This window comes from Pinus tabuliformis, chromosome 8 (genome assembly GCF_031772625.1).
Source record: "Pinus tabuliformis cultivar Carrire ecotype Pingquan chromosome 8, CPIR1, whole genome shotgun sequence".
Taxonomy (NCBI): Eukaryota; Viridiplantae; Streptophyta; class Pinopsida; order Pinales; family Pinaceae; genus Pinus; species Pinus tabuliformis.
This window is the reverse complement of record NC_142294.1, coordinates 1445996950-1446018929: the sequence shown is the minus strand read 5'-3', so window position 1 is coordinate 1446018929 and position 21980 is coordinate 1445996950. Positions and strand designations below refer to the sequence as shown.

General features: G+C 37.3%; 3 protein-coding genes across 3 annotated transcripts in view; 1 reads left to right on the top strand and 2 right to left on the bottom strand.

The window, feature by feature from the left end:
• Nucleotides 1-7922, bottom strand: part of LOC149241152 (small ribosomal subunit protein eS6-like) — a 76874-nt gene extending 68952 nt beyond the window's left edge. Inside the window, exons 1-6 of the mRNA XM_089370452.1 lie at nucleotides 7910-7922; nucleotides 6182-6249; nucleotides 5894-6091; nucleotides 5686-5769; nucleotides 5479-5565; nucleotides 5232-5382 (exon numbers count right to left, since the gene is read on the bottom strand). Of these exons, the coding sequence (XP_089226578.1) occupies nucleotides 5232-5382; nucleotides 5479-5565; nucleotides 5686-5769; nucleotides 5894-6091; nucleotides 6182-6249; nucleotides 7910-7922 (601 nt within the window). The remainder of the gene's footprint in view (nucleotides 1-5231; nucleotides 5383-5478; nucleotides 5566-5685; nucleotides 5770-5893; nucleotides 6092-6181; nucleotides 6250-7909) is intronic.
• Nucleotides 7923-7967: 45 nt separating this feature from the next.
• Nucleotides 7968-11195, bottom strand: LOC149241151 (small ribosomal subunit protein eS6-like). Its single transcript, XM_089367450.1, has 6 exons — nucleotides 11120-11195; nucleotides 9311-9716; nucleotides 9084-9190; nucleotides 8857-8975; nucleotides 8605-8760; nucleotides 7968-8444 (listed from the first exon to the last, which is right to left on the bottom strand). The coding sequence occupies exons 3-6, from the start codon at nucleotides 9161-9163 to the stop codon at nucleotides 8206-8208; spliced, it is 594 nt and encodes a 197-aa protein (XP_089223576.1). The 5' UTR covers nucleotides 9164-9190; nucleotides 9311-9716; nucleotides 11120-11195; the 3' UTR covers nucleotides 7968-8205.
• Nucleotides 11196-16507: 5312 nt separating this feature from the next.
• LOC149241150 (putative mitochondrial adenine nucleotide transporter BTL1) lies at nucleotides 16508-17982 on the top strand. Its single transcript, XM_089367449.1, has 3 exons — nucleotides 16508-16836; nucleotides 17022-17259; nucleotides 17412-17982. The coding sequence occupies exons 1-3, from the start codon at nucleotides 16510-16512 to the stop codon at nucleotides 17660-17662; spliced, it is 816 nt and encodes a 271-aa protein (XP_089223575.1). The 5' UTR covers nucleotides 16508-16509; the 3' UTR covers nucleotides 17663-17982.
• The last annotated feature ends 3998 nt before the right edge of the window (nucleotides 17983-21980 follow it).

Here is a 21980-nt window from a genome sequence, read left to right as displayed (position 1 = left end):
TTCAGGTAAGAGAATTTATATTGCACATAATTCTGGGCCTTGCTAATTAAGACACAAGATAGGTATTGTCATTGGAGTTTATTCAGCTCAGGAGTCCAGGGATATTTGTTAAGGTTGACTCTTATTTTTCATCTTGGTAACCTGAACTCTTTATTTTTGACAATTTCTAAACCCAAACCCATAATTATATTATGTTTTATTAATGAAAATACAAAAACACAGTGTGCGTGAGGGTGAAAATGCATATCAAATGCACGATTCTTCCATGCGGTTGAAGGATTTCTGGAAAATTGACGATTGTTTTGAAAAGTTTTTGTTTTATTTTTTACTAGGGTTTCGATGGCTTGTTGGGTTTACAATTTATAAGGCTATGTCATGTTGTGTTTCACTATCTCTCTTCTTTTGTAGGTGGATCAAACTTCTCATATGAATTATGTCTGCGGATCAAACTTCTCAAGTTAATTACATCTACAAATTTCCTAGGACACATGTGCTAGCCGCTGTCCAGAACCCCTTTTTGAAATCTTCGGCCCTCATCAATGACATGTGCTCTGATATGTTTGTTGAGGGTTCTTGTGGAAGAGTATTGAAATTATTTACGGTTATATGAATCTTTTGGTAGATCTGACGAGAAGACAAAGGTTTCTGGTATTTTTGGTTTCTTCATAAAGGGTGTTGTTGGGTTTCAATTTGGAAGATTATTTTCCCTGGAAAAACGCTGGTAGCACGGATCTGTAGTTGTTCTCCATATTACTCAATTATCACGATGATTTTCCTCTGAAATACTCTTTGGTGAATTTGAATTTTCAATGTTAGATTTTGCTGGTGATAAATTTAACAACGATTTGTCATTTCTGAAATCTAAATCATCTTTGCCAAAATCTGAGGAACGAGGTTTTTTTCAAGGTCCTTCTACCACGAATCCTTCATCAGAGAATGAATTATATAGAGGCATAATAATTGAAATCGATTTCTAATTCCGTGAGTTGAAATTGTTTGAAGCAGATTGTCCATTGAAACTCCCATCTCCATCTTTGTCTATTGAATATATCCAGCTCTTGTTTCTCAATAAGTCTGAGCGTTATATTGACCTCAGAGCTCACTGTTTTAATATCACAAGTGGCTACTCAGAGTACATTGCCCCTCAGAAAAATAGAAAGGAAGCAATGTACAATTTTGTGTTGTCATGCCTCAGTGGCAAACTTAGAAGCACCATTACTTGAGAAGACCGAGCTTTTCTTTGGGTATCTGTGATATTTATCTTCAGATTAGGAGGCTCTACCAGTTTCTTATCTTCAAGTTGTGATCCTAGGTCTGAAGCTTCACCAATAGCACTAATAGCTAAAGACCTTGACACAGGACAGAAACCTTGTGTGACAAATCCTTGACGATTTGTTGATGCTGTAAGAGTAACACTGATTGCATGACATTGACTTATGCGTGACTGTAACAATGATAGCAATGAGCATCTTATTGATTGGTTTTATATTGCATATTCATCACCCTCATTTCTATCTAATTCTATCTTTGTAAGCGTGGCTATTTGCATACACAGTTCATTTCTAAGATTGTGAAAGATGGATTACTGGAAACAGTGAGCCAAAGCAAAAAGTCATCTCTGAAGAGATTTCTCACCTTTGGACTGTTGAAGACTGATATGTTTGCTGAGGATTCTTGTGGAAGAGTATTGAAATTACTTAGGTTATATGAATCTTTTGGTAGATCTGACGAGAAGACAAGGGTTCCTGGTATTTCTGGTTTCTTCATAGAGGGTGTCGTTGGGTTTCAATTTGCAAGGTTATTTTCCCTGGAGAAATGCTGGTAGCACGGATCTGTAGTTGTTCTCCATATTACTCAATTATCACAATGATTTTCCTCTGAAATACTCTTTGGTGAATTTGAATTTTCAGTGTTAGATTTTGCTGGGGATAAATCTAACAACAGTGATGGTTACAGGTGTTTGATTTGTCATTTCTGAAATCTAATCATCTTTGCCAAAATCTGAGGAACGAGGTTTTTTTCAAGGTCCTTCTACCACGAATCCTTCATCAGAGAATGAATTATATATAGGCATAATAATTGAAATCGATTCCTAATTCCGTGAGCTGAAATTGTTTGAAGCAGATTGTCCATTGAAACTCCCATCTCTATCTTTTTCTATTGAATATCTCCAGCTCTTGTTTCTCAGTAAGTCTGAGCATTATATTGACCTCAGAGCTCATTGTTTTAATATCACAAGTGGATACTCAGAGTGTACATTGCCCCTCAAAAAATAGAAAGGAAGCAGTGTACAATTTTGTGTTGAATATTTCGTAGTTAATATTTTTCCACAGATTTTGGATCTGAAACATACGTAATATCTCTATAAAACAGAGGAAAAAACATATGTAATATCTCTATAAAACAGATGAAAAAAGGACAAAGGGTTCGGTTTCAGAGAGAAAAAATTACTGTGTAAATTTGAGATTAATTGAATCTGATTGGACCAAAAATTCTTGATTTTATGGTCCAAAGATTCTTGAGATGCTACTTTCCTATCTGTTTCTTTATGTTGAATTTTTTTCTTTCTAGGTGATTTTATTTTATATGTAATCTTCAATCTTTTATTGAAAGTAAATATTTTGAAATTTATCATTGATGTCTTATTTTCTTACAATCAAATACTTTCATTTTTGGAAAGCAAATATTTTAGAATTTCTCATTGATGCTTTATTTTCTTACAATCAAATACTTTCATTTCCATCTAAAGCTACTTTAGAACTCATCCTCGTTGGATGCTCTACTGTAGTGGACTATCATCTCCATTCAACTTTCAACTACACCGATAATCTAAGAAAGTTTCATCTATCCTGCTTTTAATATCTATAGCCAGGTAATGGAGGATCTATCATATTTGTTGCTAATTATCATGACTCCATGCTCAATGGATATTTCACTCTGTCCTACAAGATTTTAACCCTTAATATCCATACCCAAGTAATGGAGGATCCATCAGATTTCGGGTTAATTATCATGACTCCATGCCTAATGGATATTTCAGTCTGTCCTACAACATTTTAAATGGATCCATTAGATTTCTTGCTAATTATCATAACTCCATGCCCAATGGATATTTCACTGTCTTACAACATTTTAAATCTTATCGTACATAATATCTAGCCATTATACTGATTAAATAACGAGTTATTGAGGTGACACAGGGTGACTGAGTTATGAGAGATAACTCTCTCTAAGCTGGAAAGGTCCACTTCCAATCTAAAAACTAATTCAATGTTACCTTGGGATTTTCCTTTACACAGCACGGTAAAATTCCCAGTGATAACATGTACTTTAAACCATTAATAATAAATTCTATTAATTACCACAATTAAAATGATGTACTTTAAACCATTAATGTAAATGTAAGTACAAATTCTATTAATTACCACCATTAAAATGACCTAATAATAGATAGTGGGAATATTGGGCGGAACCCACTTGTTATAATTCTATTAACTCCACCCATTTAAAAATTCAATCACCATTATTGATATTCATTGTTAGATTCACTGGAATGTAACTTATGGTTAAAAACTCTGCAAGCTACAACCTAATATGAATATTCACCATCAATCTCAACTCACTCTGACCCTTCAATATATCAAAAGTGTAAGTTGACTTTAAGTTCTATGTATGTTACGATATGGTATGAATATAGACCTTCAATCATGGTTTTCTGGTGAGTACAAAATTCATTTTGTTGCCCCTATTCATAGGGATTTTCTGGGGAAATGGATAGTTCAATTGGGAGGAAGAAATATATAACGTGTGGGAAAACAAATAAAAGGTTACGAGAAAGCTCACCTTCCATTGAAGAGTATAATATGGGCAAGTGTTGCAACAATAGCAAATAAATTTCACAAATACATTAAAAAAACATAAATTGTGTTTTAAGTTCAGAGTTGTGCTTTCAAAGTACAAGCCAAGATGTATGGTTATTAAGTACTCGTTGCTTTCTGCAGTTAAACCAGGTATATAAGAAAAGATTTTGGGGAACATTACCACTACCTGAGTTTCACCTCAGATCAAAGGGTACCAAAAATAATCAACTTGGCCAAATTACCAATATAGCTTGTGCTGGACTCAATTTATAATAAAAACATCACACAATGCCAAAGTATAGAAAATAATTATCATGATGTATTTTGAGGAGCATAAAGGTAGGGGGGTGCACCATACATATCATAAGGGTTGCAATCCAAAAGTAACATCAAGGAAAAGATACAAGATATATAACCCTACCTGTTCCAGCCATAGCAAGAACTCGAATCATTAAATAAAAACACTTGAATTTAAAAATAAAAATAAAAAGTACTTTGCTTTTGTCCAAAGCTGCAAAAAATGCTTTTGAATTACAGTTGCTAACATATATTCAAAATCCTGCAATCTGAGCCTTCATCAAAATATACCAAGACTATATATTCTCAAACAATACTCAATAAGAAAATCATTGCTTGCCGATTTTAAAATTGCACTCAGTACAACGCCATGCAAAGCAAGGGAGTTCACCTCACATAAATAGATAAAAGCACATAATACTAAGCAACTGATGGTTTTGATCCAGTTGAAACACGGGATGCTCTCTTTTTTGCCAAACTCTCACTCCTGCGATCATGCTGCACCTTCAACCTTGAAGCAAGGAGCTTTTGATATTCAGCTGCCTCGCTCTTGGCCTTAACAATTCTTTTTTTCTTTTCTGCAATTCTAGCACGCTTCCTTTGCAGAGTCAATGGTGTTACAAGCCTCTGAATCTTTGGATTTTTTCTCCGTGTCTTACCTGAAAATAGAAAAATAAGAGAAAATGAATTCTTAGATGACATCATACTTACTGCTATTAAGATGCACTTATTCAATATAGGTGATGTTCCCAAAAGAAAAAAATTGTACAAAACAAATCAAATTAGGAGAAATTAACGCTAACATAAGGTACGATTGTAGACCTGATTTAGATTGAAAAGTTCGACGGTATGTGTTGACATATTTCCTAACATCATCCTCTTTGGAAAAATTGAAGAATTTTCTAATTTTGGATGCCCTTTTAGGTCCCAGCATCCTTGGTTTTTCAGTGTCCGTCAGACCTGGAAGATCATTTTCTCCTATAGACAGAAGGTCCACAAATTCATGCAAGCAATATAGGGGATCAAGAATTGCAACATATCCACATCAATGAAATAAACAGATTCAGTAGTTACCCTTCTTAACAATGACCAGGTTCCAGACAAAAAGATCAGGGCTAACAATGCATCCCCTAACAGACTTTCGTCTCCTCTCACCATTACGCCTTCCATACCCACTAAAAAAGGGGGTGCCCGGAGAAAGAGAATAAATATTGATTTGAATAATCTACTAAATTGCTAGTATGAAACTATACGATAACATATCATACAAGAATAAAATTCTGAAGATTAATATTTTACCTCTGTGCAATAACAGGCGTACACGACCTGGAGTAAGAACTCCTTGTTTCATGGGAAAACCCTGCTCATCACATCCTCCCATAATTTTGAATACATATCCCTTGAACTCCTGGAAGGTGACGGCACAACATATTACAACTAGTTACAAACTTTCCCAAACATGAGACAGTTACAGAAGGATAAAGATATATTAATCACAATAATAACAAAATGATAAAGCAACCCATACCTCTCCAAGGGCAACACCATTAACCTCCTGTGCAAGCCTCTTATCATAAAATGCACGAGTCTTGTTCACTTCAAATAACCAGCTCTATTACAACCCAATGGGGCATCAAAAAAAGCATAAGCTCACACTTGCTTCACTGGCATGGGTAGGCATGGGTCTGATCTGATTTCTACAACTCTGATCCATAGGTTCTCTCTCAGATATTTACAGCAATAAAGATCAGCTCTGGAAAACCCCCTGAAGCACAGATCATAGACGCAAAAATCAGAGCGTGTAGATGAAACAGAAAGCCAAGGCACAAAACCTGCAACAGGACACGTGAGATCAGTTCCCAATCACCTCCAGACTGCGATAGACCTGCATTTCTGATGGTCAAGACAAAAATAATAATCAAACCTCCCCGTTGCTGCAACAGGAAAATCATGACAGGGTTACTGCTTGAAAGATGGAGGAAAGGAAAGAAGTTAAGTCTCAGAATCATGAGCTGAGGTATTACCGGGCTTGGTGACCTTAGAGAACCATCCCGGAACCTGCATCTCAAATAAACTGAACTGGTTGCACAACCTATATAATTTTGCCAAATTCAGAAACCCAGCAAAGCAAAATTTATTATGCCAATATCAAAAAAGAGAAAACAACATAACAAAGCTAAGTAAAAATGTATTTCATGTATATGAATACCATAATTGGGATGGAGATTGAATAAGGATTCTTTGGGGTTTTGTGGGCTTCTTTTATCAACTTTTTGTTAGCCATTATAATCAGTAATATTATAATTGCAAATTGATTTTAATCACTACTATTGTAACTTCAAAACTTACTAATGCAACCTCTTGTATTACATAAAACCTAATCAAAATTTTGAATTAGCCCCATGTGACTGATGCATTGAAGGCTACTCTGTCCTTTAGACATGTCCAAGGGTTGTCAGGAGGCAAAGAGTCCACATCACAAATATTCTCTATACTTGTCAGCATCCACCATGTAATGCAGAGATTGATTGTACCTGCAACTATTGTGCCCACAAGCTGTGTACATCCACAAGTTAGCCCCTGGACTCAAATATAATTAATAAAAAACTGAACCCCATGAAAAAATGATACTTATGGTTTATAAATTATTTTATAAGATTGAACACTATAGAAGAAGTGAAAACTGAAAACTATAAGAGCCACACCTAAGCAACATACATGCAACGTGGAGGAATCTTCATGTAGTGCCCAAGCTTTAAGTCTACAAGAAAAGAAAGAGCATGTACTATACTAATTCTTCCATAAGTCTTGAAAAGGATATTGGCAATTGGTTTTCCAGGCAATAAGTACCCAATAATAAATTCCGCAACAACATTGTAACCTGGTTGTTGTTTTCACAACAATAGCAAATAAATTTCAGCACGAGCCTAGTTCACTTCAAATAACCAGCTCTATTACAACCCAATGGGGCATCAAAAAAAGCATAAGCTTACACTTGCTTTACTGGCATGGGTAGGCATGGGAAAGGTTTTGATGTACTGATTTACTTTATGTACTCTTGTAAGGCAAGATAACTGGATCTCTTCCAATATCAGTTTTGTTCATAAACGAAAAAGGAAACAACATAAGCTCATTTTCTTTCAGTTTTAGAAATTTTTATTGATCTCTGGAAGTAGCATGGTTTTCTGGTGAGTACGAAATTCATTTTGTTGCCCCTATTCATAGGGATTTTATGGGAAAATGGATAGTTCAATTGGGAGGAAGAAATATATAATGTGTGGGAAAACAAATAAAAGGTTACAAGAAAGCTCACCTTCCATTGAAGAGTATAATATGGGCAAGTGTTGCAACAATAGCGAATAAATTTCACAAATACATTAAAAAAACATAAATTGTGTTTTAAGTTCAGAGTTGTGCTTTCAAAGTACAAGCCAAGATGTATTGTTATTAAGTACTCCTTGCTTTCTGCAGTTAAACCAGGTATATAAGAAAATATTTTGGGGAACATTACCACTACCTGAGTTTCACCTCAGATCAAAGGGTACCAAAAATAATCAACTTGGCCAAATTACCAATATAGCTTGTGCTGGACTCAATTTATAATAAAAACATCACACAATGCCAAACTATAGAAAATAATTATCATGATGTATTTTGAGGAGCATAAAGGCAGGGGGTGTGCACCATACATATCATAAGGGCTGCAATCCAAAAGTAACATCAAGGAAAAGATACAAGATATATAACCCTACCTGTTCCAGCCATAGCAAGAACTAGAATCATTAAATAAAAACACTTGAATTTAAAAATAAAAATAAAAAGTACTTTTCTTTTGTCCAAAGCTGCAAAAAATGCTTTTGAATTACAGTTTCTAACATATATTCAAAATCTTGCAGTCTGAGCCTTCATCAAAGTATACCAAGACTATATATTCTCAAACAATACTCAATAAGAAAATCATTGCTTGCCGATTTTAAAATTGCACTCAGTACAATGCCATGCAAAGCAAGGGAGTTCACCTCACATAAATAGATAAAAGCACATAATACTAAGCAACTGATGGTTTTGATCCAGCTGAAACACGGGATGCTCTCTTTTTTGCCAAACTCTCACTCCTGCAATCACGCTGGTCCTTCAACCTTGAAGCAAGGAGCTTTTGATATTCAGCAGCCTCGCTCTTGGCCTTAGCAATTCTCTTTTTCTTTTCTGCAATTCTAGCATGCTTCCTTTGCAGAGTCAATGGTGTTACCAGCCTCTGAATCTTTGGAGCTTTGCTTCGTGTCTTACCTGAAAATAGAAAAATAAGAGAAAATGAATTCTTAGATGACATCATACTTACTGCTATTAAGATGCACTTATTCAATATAGGTGATGTTCCAAAAAAAAAATTGTACAAAACAAATCAAATTAGGAGAAATTAACGCTAACATAAGGTACGATTGTAGACCTGATTTAGACTGAAAAGTTCGACGGTATGTGTTGACATATTTCCTAACATCATCCTCTTTGGAAAGATTGAACAATTTTCTGATTTTGGATGCCCTTTTAGGTCCCTGCATCCTTGGTTTTTCAGTGTCCGTCAGACCCAGAAGATCATTTTCTCCTACAAATAGAAGGTCCACAAATTCATGCAAGTAATATAGGGGATCAAGAATTGCAACATATCCACATCAATGAAATAAACAGATTCGGTAGTTACCCTTCTTAACAATGACTAGGTTCAAGACAGAAATATCAGGGCTAACAATGCATCCCCTAACAAACTTTTGTCTCCTCTCACCATTACGCCTTCCATACCCACTAAAGCAGGGGGTGCCCAGAGAAAGATAATAAATATTGATCCGAATAATCTACTAAATTGCTGGTATGAAACTATACGATAACATATCATACAAGAATAAAATTCTGAAGATTAATATTTTACCTCTGTGCAATAACAGGCGTACATGACCTAGAGTAAGAACTCCTTGTTTCATGGGAAAACCCTGCTTATCACATCCTCCCATAATTTTGAAGACATATCCCTTGAACTCCTGGAAGGTGACGGAACAACATATTACAACTAGTTACAAACTTTCCCAAACATGAGACAGTTACAGAAGGATAAAGATATATTAATCACAATAATAACAAAATGATAAGTCAACCCATACCTCTCCAAGGGCATCACCATTAACCTCCTGTGCAAGCCTCTTATCATAAAATGCACGAGTCTAGTTCACTTCAAATAACTAGCTCTATTACAACCCAATGGGGCATCAAAAAAAGCATAAGCTCACACTTGCTTTACTGGCATGGGTAGGCATGAATCTGATATGATTTCTACAACTCTGATCCATAGGTTCTCGCTCAGATATTTACAGCAATAAAGATCAGCTCTGGAAAACCCCCTGAAGCACAGATCATAGACACAAAAATCAGAGCATGTAGATGAAACAGAAAGCCAAGGCACAAAACCTGCAACAGGACACGTGAGATCAGCTCCCAATCACCTCCAGACTGCGATAGCCCCGCATTTCTGATGGTGAAGACAAAAATAATAAGCAAACCTCCCCGCTGCTGTAGCAGAAAAATCATGACAGGGTTACTGCTTGAAAGATGGAGGAAAGGAAAGAAGTTAAGTCTCAGAATCATGAGCTGAGGTATTACCGGGTTTGGTGGCCTCAGAAAACCATTCGGGAACCTCCATCTCAAATAAACTGAACTGGTTTCACAGCCTATATAATTTTTCCAAATTCAGAAACCCAGCAAAGCAAAATTTATTATGCCAATATCAAAAGAGAGAAAACAACAGAACCAAGCTAATAGACACCCAAAATATAGCCATGCAACAGCCTGCAAAATACTGGACAATTTAATCTGGTCTAGAACTGTGCTTAAGACCATACATGCATAAGATCTCAAATCTGTCAGCAGCCAGTCTAGACCTTAGGCCATGGTGAGAATGCGGATGCGTAATAAATATGGAGTCAATTTGATCCCTGAGCTTCTTCACAAAAGAAAAAACATCTTAAGAGAGCTCATTGCCAGAGATCCATGGAAAACAAACCAGTGAAGACATTCTAATCCTATATGGATCTGATTGATGTCTTGTGACCGAAACCCAGATGCAAATCTATGCCTAAAACACCTAAAGTGATGCTAGAAAAACAAGAAAATGTCCAGGAACAAAATTGGATCGGGATATCATAGAAGAACCGCTTCGGAATCTCTGTGGGGGAAAAGTCATTTGCTTCAAGGGTCAAATAAGCTGGTCTTGGGATTTTATCAAAATCTCTATAGGATTTCTTGCAATGGTTTTTCCCTGCTCTCTGAGGCAGCAGTATAGTACTATCTACACATGGGTCTGATTTGATTTCTACAACTCTGATCCATAGGTTCTCGCTCAGATATTTACAGCAATAAAGATCAGCTCTGGAAAACCCCTGAAGCACAGATCATAGACACAAAAAACAGAGCGTGTAGATGAGACAGAAATCCAAGGCACAAAACCGGCAACAGGACACGTGAGATCAGCTCCCAATAGGCATGTTATGTGGGTATTTCACCGTTAGGCATAAATTCCATGGAAGCCATGAAACAGAAGCACCCAGATAGAAAATCAACCAAAAACACCATTGAGAAAACAAGATAGCAGGTATCTGCAAGGCAAAAACCCATGAAAATCAACACATAAGCACTAAAAGTTCATAGAAACGTAGAAAATCACGAGGCAATCAATATGAAACCTGGCCAAACATTCACAATAATAGAAACCCATAAGGAAAATCGCTAAATAACCAACACCCACCTAGATCCCCATGCCTGAAACCTTAAAAAAACAATTGCAAAAGACACACCAAATCCAAAGCAGAATCACCAAATCACCATTTACAACAATTGCAAAAGACACACCAAATCCAAAGAATAATCACCAAATCACCATTTACAGCCCGGAATCATTGAAGGCATGAAGTAATCACCATGCTATAAGCAGCCTTAGCTCCCAGCGATGGCGATGGGTGTGATGAAGCCCAAAATCTGTGCCTTGTCGCTGATTTTCGAGAGTAGATTATCAATGCTAACTCTCGTGTGTCGGGGGGCACTAGAAGCCCAGTAATCTTGAGATCTGCAACACCCACAAATATGCCTCAATTTCAACACAAACACGGGCAAAACAGGCACTACCTGCAATGGCAAAATCTCATAGAACTTACGCGTGAGAACCGAAGGAGGCGATGGCGTAGAAGAATTGGAGACCGCGGCTGTTGAGTCCTTCATCTCGACATCTTGAGTAGCCATCCTGGGCTTGCTCGTTAAACCTAAAATGGACCATTTTCGACTGTAAATATGTCGGGATTAATGGAGGCGAAACGGTGTTAACCCCGCACCCACCCTTACGTGAACGATTCTTTCCTTCGCAGCGAGGGAAACACAGAGCATCACAAGGATCGACGGTTCAAGTCTTTGTAATCGTCTAACATCTAATCGTACGGTGTCCAAGGATGACAGGTAGGCAAAAGGGGGATGGATTTCAGAGGGAAACGCCTTACGGCGTAATTACCGAAAGTATTATGTACAGGTGGGCTAACCACTATATAGCATCGTTCTCCATAATCAAAATTGATCCAACAAACTATTTTCATGGATTTGTTCTGAAACCTAAAAAGGATTATTGGCACCATGCAGGCGGGCAATGGGTATTGTGGGTCTCCTCTATGGCATTTGGGTTTCTGAGATTAACAGTCCATACTTGAGGTGGGGTGTGAAAATCCCATAACTTCAAGTCATAGAGCTGTTGGCTCTGAGCACCATGGATCCCTTAATTATGAAAAGTATGGAGGCAAAGTTAGACAAACTACCCAGCAAAGAAAATTTTCAGGCTCCTGATCTGCGCAAAGCATTCCAAGTAAGTATGATTTTCTACCCTTGGTACAGAATCCAGAGTAGAACATTGGAGATCCTCAATTTCAAATTTCAATCCCAATGATTTAAGTATTATTTACTGAACCGAGTAGAGAGAATTTCATACTAAACCCACCGCAGTAAATTTTACTTGAAGAAAATGCTGACCCTCCGACTGCACTATCTCTTTATATTGATATGGGAATCCCAATTTCTCTCACCTATTAATCTTGATATGCATGCAGACATTATTTAAAGGCAGATCATTTAGAGAGTTTACCAGTGGAGCTTTGTCCGGGGCCATGGCTAAAACTGCAGTGGGTCCTTTGGAAACTATCCAGTAACTTTTCTTCATTCATTCTTCATTTTATTCAGAGACAAGATGAAATGTTTTTAATCTTTTTATTGGAAATTTCAAGTTGCATTATGCAGACAGCATGGTGCTTACTCTATAAAGTCCAAGATCCTACTGGAAGTTACTGCTTAGTAATGGGCAATGGGAGGAGGGTTCGGTTCCAGACATTTTTTTTCTTCATGTTCTTACTGTTTTTTAGGTCTTGGGCTTCCTGAAATTTATAAAGCCTTTTGTCTCTTATTCATTCCGATTGGTATGAAATCCCATAGGCTTTGCGTCTCCCCAGGATGCAGAATGGTTAAGTTGGCTGACTAGTGAAAGCAATCAGTTTTTGCTACTCGAGTCAGTTCTGGAACATATATATTATTCGAGAGCGCAGTATCCTGCTTTAGTGCCTTTGTTCAGTTGATTAGGGTTGTTCAGTGTGTTTTGAATATGCCTGTGTAGGATCGATTGCCAATCTATTCAGCCTATTCTTTTGTGGGCTTTTCTACAGATTCTCAACCTTGATATTCAATCCCACTGACACTTGCTATATTACTGGAGTTTGTCTCTGAATCTTTTGTTTGACTAGTTGGCTTAGTGGTTGGGACAGGATGCTGCCATGTAAACATCCCAGATTATAAATCCCAGGAGGTATAAAGTTTTTCTGTGTCTATGTGTGAGGGATGGTGTTTTACTACCTGGAATTGGTTTCCATCCATCAACAAAGGGGTTTAACACATGTCCAACAGGCCAAATTGGTCTAAGTGGGTGTTTAATAGGATACTTTATCCTTACTATAGTGACATATCCCTGTGATGAGATTTGGCTCCACATAAATATTTCCTCCTCTTTCAGTTAAATGATTATGTATGCGAACATTCAACCCATTCACAAGAAAATAATCAATCATGCTGAAGAACTAGATGCTTATGTCCTCCGAATTCTTGATGCATTCTATCTAGAGAAATTATTTTATATTGATTTTTCAGGAGTGTTATGCTTCAAAAGGGTACTACACTCAAATGTAAGAGAATGACTTTACAATTCTTCTTTCAGACTTTAATCTGTTGAGTATCTACCACCTATCAAAAGGTGGAACACATGATGGCTTATGTTATTTGAATGCCCTCTTTGTGGAGGTGCATTGGCCCACAAGGGGCAAAGTTGTAAACATGTTACTTAAGAGAATAAAACCCTAGCATGTCACTTAAAGAGAATAAAACCCTGAAAACCCTGATTGTGACCCTACTTTCACTGGCCTGATAAAGCCCAATCTAACCTTAACATTAGACAAAGAAAATGAGAATAATTAAATTCTCAAGTGTTGGGGTTCTTTAATGGATAGAGGAGGACTGGGTCCAGGGACAATACTAAGTGAGGATTTTTTTAGTGTATTCATCATTTGCAGGACTGAAAGCTCAGCTGTTCCCTCGAAGAATTCTAAGGGTTTTTTAAGTACCACCTTTCTTATGGAATACAACATGGATGTGCAATAGCTTTTTTTCTTTTTATAAATACAGCCAATTAGGTCTTTCAAAATTTGTCTTATGTGTTCAATTACTTATCTCTGAATTACCTTTCTAAACCATCTGGTTGTTTCTTACCGAATAATTCAGAGGTATGCATGTTTCATTATCTGAAGAAGAGATAGATGAGCTAGAGAAAGCTATTGTCCTGTCTCTGAAGTATGAACTGGAAATTTCAGTATCATATGAACTTGGTTTCAGTTATGTTTTTTATGCTGCTGGCTTAAGCCATTATGCTTGATGGAAAAGGAATCCAATGTATTTTGCAAATGTCTCCTCCAGGACAAGGATGATTGTAGGTGTTGGTTCAAAGAACATTGTTGGGAGTTTTAAAGAGGTGATGAAAGAACAAGGCTGGAAAGGGCTGTGGGCTGGCAATGGCATTAATCTACTTCGGATAGTTCCTACGCAAGCAATTGAGCTTTGCACATTTGAATCTACAAAACGATTTTTAACATCTCCACATAAATATTTCCTCCTCTTTCAGTTAAATGATTATGTCTGCGAACATTCAACCCATTCACAAGAAAATAATCAATCATGCTGAAGAACTAGATGCTTATGTCCTCCGAATTCTTGATGCACTCTGTCTAGAGAAATGCTTTTATATTGATTTTTCGGGAGTGTTATGCTTCAAAAGGGTACTACACTCAAATGTAAGAGAATGACTTTACAATTCTTCTTTCAGACTTTAATCTGCTGAGTATCTACCACCTATCAAAAGGTGGAACACATGATGGCTTCTGTTATTTGAATGCCCTCTTTGTGGAGGTGCATTGGCCCACAAGGGGCAAAGTTGCAAACATGTTACTTAAGAGAATAAAACCCTAACATGTCACATAAAGAGTTAAAACCCTGAAAACCCTGATTGTGACCCTACTTTCACTGGCGATAAAGCCCAATCTGACCTTAACATTAGACAAAGAAAATGAGAATAATTAAATTCTCAAGTGTTGGGGTTCTTTAATGGATAGAGGAGGACTGGGTCCAGGGACAATACTAAGTGAGGATTTTTTTAGTGTATTCATCATTTGCAGGACTGAAAGCTCAGCTGTCCCCTCGAAGAATTATAAGGGTTATATAAGTACCACCTTTCTCATGGAATACAACATGGATGTGCAATAGCTTTTTTTCTTTTTATAAATACAGCCAATTAGGTCTTTCAAAATTTGTCTTATGTGTTCAATTACTTATCTCTGAATTACCTTTCTAAACCATCTGGTTGTTTCTTACCGAATAATTCAGAGGTATGCATGTTTCATTATCTGAAGAAGAGATAGATGAGCTAGAGAAAGTTATTGTCCTGTCTCTGAAGTATGAACTGGAAATTTCAGTATCATATGAACTTGGTTTCAGTTATGTTTTTTATGCTGCTGGCTTAAGCCATTATGCTTGATGGAAAAGGAATCCAATGTATTTTGCAAATGTCTCCTCCAGGACAAGGATGATTGCAGGTGTTGGTTCAAATAACATTGTTGGGAGTTTTAAAGAGGTGATGAAAGAACAAGGCTGGAAAGGGCTGTGGGCTGGCAATGGCATTAATCTACTTCGGATAGTTCCTACCCAAGCAATTGAGCTTTGCACATTTGAATCTACAAAACGATTTTTAACACCTCCACATAAATATTTCCTCCTCTTTCAGTTAAATGATTATGTCTGCGAACATTCAACCCATTCACAAGAAAATAATCAATCATGCTGAAGAACTAGATGCTTATGTCCTCTGAATTCTTGATGCATTCTGTCTAGAGAAATGCTTTTATATTGATTTTTCAGGAGTGTTATGTTTCAAAAGGGTACTACACTCAAATGTAAGAGAATGACTTTATAATTCTTCTTTCAGACTTTAATCTGCTGAGTATCTACCACCTATCAAAAGGTGGAACACATGATGGCTTCTGTTATTTGAATGCCCTCTTTGTGGAGGTGCATTGGCCCACAAGGGGCAAAGTTGCAAACATGTTACTTAAGAGAATAAAACCCTAACATGTCACTTAAAGAGAATAAAACCCTGAAAACCCTGATTGTGACCCTACTTTCACTGGCCTGATAAAGCCCAATCTGACCTTAACATTAGACAAAGAAAATGAGAATAATTAAATTCTCAAGTGTTGGGGTTCTTTAATGGATAGAGGAGGACTGGGTCCAGGGACGATACTAAGTGAGGATTTTTTTAGTGTATTCATCATTTGCAGGACTGAAAGCTTAGCTGTCCCCTCGAAGAATTCTAAGGGTTATATAAGTACCACCTTTCTTATGGAATACAACATGGATGTGCAATAGCTTTTTTTGTTTTTATAAATACAGCCAATTAGGTCTTTCAAATTTTGTCTTATGTGTTCAATTACTTATCTCTGAATTACCTTTCTAAACCATTTGGTTGTTTCTTACTGAATAATTCAGAGGTATGCATGTTTCATTATCTGAAGAAGAGATAGATGAGCTAGAGAAATCTATTGTCTTGTCTCTGAAGTATGAACTGGAAATTTCAGTATCATATGAACTTGGTTTTAGTTATGTTTTTTATGCTGCTGGCTTAAGCCATTATGCTTGATGGAAAAGTAATCCAATGTATTTTGCAAATGTCTCCTCCAGGACAAGGATGATTGTAGGTGTTGGTTCAAAGAACATTGTTGGGAGTTTTAAAGAGGTGATGAAAGAACAAGGCTGGAAAGGGCTGTGGGCTGGCAATGGCATTAATCTACTTCGGATAGTTCCTACCCAAGCAATTGAGCTTTGCACATTTGAATCTACAAAACGATTTTTAACATCTGTCCAAGACCACTGGGAGAAGAATGGATGTCCCCGAGTTCAAATTGTTGGGCGGACTCTAGATTTGCCAGTATCCTGGATTTCCCCAGTTGCTATAAATGGTGTTGTTGCAGGTGTCGCTGGCACATTGTCTTGCTATCCTTTGGAGGTCTTGAAGGTAGTTTTTTTGCTTCTGTAACTAGTAATGTTTTTATACAACTTTCTAGAAAGGTGCTTGAAATAGATATTCTACTAAGGATCCAAGTCACATTTCTAGATATATTGCATACTCAAGCAGGAATTTCTTTGGCAATCTGTGAGTCAACTCAGTAAAGGTAATTTCTTTCTTATCTTGCAAATCAGGACCGTTTCACTGTGCATCCTGGAGTGTATCATAGCATCAGGCACGCTCTAAGGAAAATATCACAGGAAGAAGGTCCAGGAGCTTTATATGCAGGCCTTGTACCCACTATAATTGGTATGGTTCCCTACAGTACATCTTATTATTTTGTATATGAGTCAACAAAGAGAGCATATTGCAGATCATGCAACAAGAAGTCTTTGGACCGGGTAGAAGCACTTCTTATTGGAGCCTTTGGAGGTGGGTTCGCTTTCTAGCTTATGCCTACTTTAAACGGAATAAAACAAAGTAGTTAATTATTAATCCACATAAGATTTCCTCAGTTATTATTATGAAGTTCATTAATTTATTGTAAACCACTTAGTCCTGACTTCTTGTTTCTATATGGGCAGGGCTTACATCCAGTGCATTAAGCTTTCCACTGGAAGTAGCTCGCAAAAGACTCATGGTTGGCATGCTAAAAGGCAAGCAGCCAACAAACATGATTAACATTATTAAAACAATCATTGAGGAGGAAGGATTGAAAGGACTTTACAGGGGTTGGAGTGCAAGTTGCCTCAAAGTTGTGCCGGCATCTGGCCTTTCTTGGATGTTTTATGAAGCATGGAAAGATGTTCTCCTAATCGAAGGGAGTCACATATAGATTGCAGAATATATCAGTACCTTTTTTTTGGTTCGACCCTATGGTGACGTGCAGCATAGTTTTGATCCAAGACCCATTGAAGCTCGATGAGAAATGTGCTAGGTTCTGATTTCATAGTTTTTAAGATCATGCTTTTTTGTTAGACCTTTTCATTAGGGATACACCTGGGAAGAGGAAATTCAAGTTTTGCTGAAAGGGAGATTCTGATCAAACTATGCTAAGGGATGTATGCCAGAGTTCTTATCTTGCATTGGCCATGAATATCCATTGAAAGAATCTGCGGTGGCTGGATGGATTTTAGTGGTGTTAACAATGAACATGTGCATATTGTGTCAGCGGCTGGTGTGCTAACTCTCGTGTGCCGGGGGCACTAGAAGCCCAGTAATCTTCAGACCTGCAACACCCACAAATATGCCTCAATTTCAACACAAACACGGGCAAAACAGGCACTACCTGCAATGGCAAAATCTCATAGAACTTACGCGTGAGAACCAGAGGAGGCGATGGCACAGAAGAATTGGAGACCGCGGCTGTTGAGTCCTTCATCTCGACATCTTGAGTAGCCATCCTGGGCTTGCTCGTTAAACCTGAAATGGACCATTTTCGACTGTAAATATGTCAGGATTAATGGAGGCGAAACGGTGTTAACCCCGCACCCACCCTTACCTGAACGATTCTTTCCTTCGCAGCGAGGGAAACAAAGAGCATCACAAGGATCGACGGTTCAAGTCTTTGTAATTGTCTAACATCTAATCGTACGGTGTCCAAGGATCGTACGATGTCCAAGGATGACAGGTGGGCAAAAAGGGGGATGGATTTCAACAGTCAGTTCTTGAGAAAAAAAAATTTCCCTATCCATGACATCAGCGCGTCGGTTTTAGAAACAATCGCACCGGTCGGCATAGATGGACGTGCAAATAACCCTCGACTAGCACGATCCCGTGCCCGGAAATCACACTGACTGAGGACGAAAAACATTCTCAAAAACCTCCCTAAAAATCCAAAATAATGGTTAAAAGCATTAATGAATAGCATGAAAATGGAGCTCAGGGCTTCAGATTTTACCTGGAACTGATGACTCATCAATTGGCCTTCCGGATCTCCCGCAATCTGCTCTGGAAAAACGAGGGTAAAAGTGGGTAAAAGTCTTCACTGCAAAGGTAAAAAGGTAAAATGGTAAAACTATATTCATGTTTCCCCTATTTATTCATTTTTTCATGAAAATATCAAGTTTTGTAAATATTTTTCACCTATTTTTCCTCAAGGAATCGATAATACACTTTGCCTTGCTTGTGCAGCGATAGGTGACAGACGTTCAACGATGGCGATGAGTCATATTTCAGCTCTTTTTTCGACTCGTTAAACTCATATGAAAATATCGCTGAGTATTTTTCTCTTTTTGACTCATTGAAGAGAATAAAATGGGGGTTTCGCTTTTATCTCTTTTTCGACCCTTTAAAAGTGAAAAGATGGCTGATCCCTTGTCGTTTCGAACTCGTTAACGGATGTGAAACATTATGTGCCCAGTATACATTTACCCCCTTTTTGAGTTTGGGGGCACTATTTACGAAAAAGGTACTCCTTGAGTAAAATGATCAAGTAGTTCTCTCAAGTATTGTTTTCTACCTTTTGAGACTTTTGAGACAAAAATGTACGAAAAGGGACCATGTGGAGTATTCTTTACATGTATTTTTCAAACTCTCTAAACATGAAAAAGATACTGAGTTACACCTTTGTCGGACTCGTTAAACTATTGAACGACATTGAATTCGTCACCATGACGAATGCGAGCTTCTCCTTCCTAGGGCTCATTAAACTTACTAGGTCAGATTCGTCTGAAGGATGAACTTATAGTGCAAGCACATGCTATCCCCTTCAAGCTTGCGATAAAAAATAATTGGGGTATGTTAGGCCCCTATACTACTAGTGTAACCCCTTATTGTTATTAGTAAAACCCACTTATTATATTGTTGTACCCATGTAGTCCCCATATTGTTATTATCATTCCCCATAGAAGCCCACTATTGTTATTATTGTGCCCTTACATTATTATTGTTATGTCGGCTCTAATTATATTATGACCCCTTAGACTCCTATATATAAAAAGAAGGTCATGTCATTTGTATCATTTAAGAATTGTTCATTTGTGTAATGTAAAGGAGGTTTCCCCCTCGAAGAGGCTTACTTATAAGGCATTCATCTATCTCTTCTTGTTGAAAATGCAACAAGATGATGGAGCTTAGTGAAAAGAAGTCGCCTTCACTAAGTGAACCCGCAGGGTATTTTTGGCACAAAGTCTATTTTTAGACATATGGATCATGGTCTATGAGTTGCAGGATGTTGTTTATGGATGATTGGTCATGTTGGGAAAAATAGATGGACTTCTATTTTTGGTTCACAGCGGTGTGATCAGAGTCTATTTTTAGACTGCCAAGCTAAAAATAGAAACAGTCAAATATTATTAGCCCTTAGTAATATTTGGACTTTAACATTATCTTATTCTCTTGGAGCACTTCAGTTCGAGCTACGGATGTGGCACATGCAACTGACAGAAGGAAATACACTTTTATTATGTGTTAGTTGAGCTATTGCATGGAGGACTTCAGTTAGAACTCATTCATGTGAATTCTGTGGAGTTGATTGAGGAGTTGATGGAGTTGTGTTCAGTTAAACTAGTGGTATTCAGTCTAACTAAAGAATACACTAGTGATGAGTTGTGTGAATTAGTTATTAATTAATTAACTAATTATTAACTCATAAAGAAACTAAAGAATACATCAGTTAACTCAGTGCATGGATAGTTCAACAGAGACAGGTATTATAGGTAAGTGAAAGGGTGAGTTGTGACTATCAGTTGTGCATGAGATTTTGCACATGCATGGATTGAGTTATGCCAATGAGGACTGCGCAGTGTGGGCCAATACCAAGGCAATTGTAGCTTGTGCTCACATGATTTTGGATCAGCCAAGGTAAAAACGAGTTTGGTTCATCCATTCATCATTATTCTCATGCATGATTGCGCAATGGAGGCAGGCAAATAGTGGAGGAGATTTGAGGCATCAGATCTGAGCTAGTTTGTGTGTAACAGGTGGAGACAGTACTGAGTACTTGTGAGGAGTATTGTACTATGTATTGTTACATGTTCTCAATCATTATTATATACAGATAGTTGGGGGTTTTCAGCTGTAAGCTTTCCCCGGGTTACATATTGTGTTAATGTGTGCATGTGATTGATGTTTCATTGTTTTTAATACTGCTAAATTGATGATCAACATAGAGGAGGTTATGTATTATGCATGTATTCCGCAATAGTGTATAATCAGGATAATCTCTGTGAATAAGTGTCATATTATTCAAAATTTCTACATGGTATCGGACCTGTTGATCATCAAATCTATTATTCGATCGGATTGGAAGCTTCAGAAGCTCGCCGGGTGCACTTATTCCGTAGGGGAGATTTTACAATACGTGTCCAGGTAGGGCTACTATTTATACTACAAACGAAGATACACTTCTTCAATAGAGTAATGAATAGCACTTCAATTGGTTCTGTTTATTATTATGTGTATGTATTGTCTGTGGATGAACTGCAAATTTTACCCCCTGCGTTACAACTTCTGAGTTACAAACACTAGGGACCGTCGATCTTGTTACAAAACACGTGTAACAAGATCCGCTCTATTGTTATAATATTATTTTTAAATTTATTTTTTACATGGATTTCATATATTAATGGAAGACTCTTGAGGGCCCCTTGAGGTCGGTCACGGACAAACTGAATATGATTATTTTAATACAAAAATAGTATATTATAATTGAAATTGACTTGGTTTTCTGGTGCTATAAATAGCACTTCAATGGGTTCTGTTTATTATTATGTGTATGTATTGTCTGTGGATGGACTGCAAATTTTACACCCTGCGTTACAACTTCTGAGTTACAAACACTGGGGACCGTCGATCTTGTTACAAAACACGTCTAACAAGATCCGCTCTATTGTTGTAATATTATTTTTAAATTTATTTTTTACATGGATTTAATATGTTAATGGAAGACTCTTGAGGGCCCCTTGAGGTTGAAGATGCATGATATTTACAACTCAGTAAATCATATAGCTGATAATACACTGTGACTGCACTCTAGTCTCAACTGGGTCTTCCTCAGAACTGACAGCATGAGTTTTCGATGAGAGAATCTTCGTGTAACTAGAGTAATACTTGTGGATGCACCAGTGCACCGGCTAACTATTAGTCCTATATTAGTTCCACAAATAGTTAGAACTAATTTAATTGACCATAACTCAGGAAACTGAGCTATC

Coding starts and splice junctions, on each gene's coding strand:
- LOC149241151 (XM_089367450.1), bottom strand. CDS start 9,163: ATGGGAGGATGTGATAAGCAGGGTTTTCCCATGAAACAAGGAGTTCTT. Junction 8,976..9,083: donor GTACGCCTGTTATTGCACAG/AGGTAAAATATT, acceptor TTATCTTTCTCT/GGGCACCCCCTGCTTTAGTG. Junction 8,761..8,856: donor CCTAGTCATTGTTAAGAAGG/GTAACTACCGAA, acceptor TTCTATTTGTAG/GAGAAAATGATCTTCTGGGT.
- LOC149241150 (XM_089367449.1), top strand. CDS start 16,510: ATGATTGTAGGTGTTGGTTCAAAGAACATTGTTGGGAGTTTTAAAGAG. Junction 16,837..17,021: donor ATCCTTTGGAGGTCTTGAAG/GTAGTTTTTTTG, acceptor CTTGCAAATCAG/GACCGTTTCACTGTGCATCC. Junction 17,260..17,411: donor TCTTATTGGAGCCTTTGGAG/GTGGGTTCGCTT, acceptor CTATATGGGCAG/GGCTTACATCCAGTGCATTA.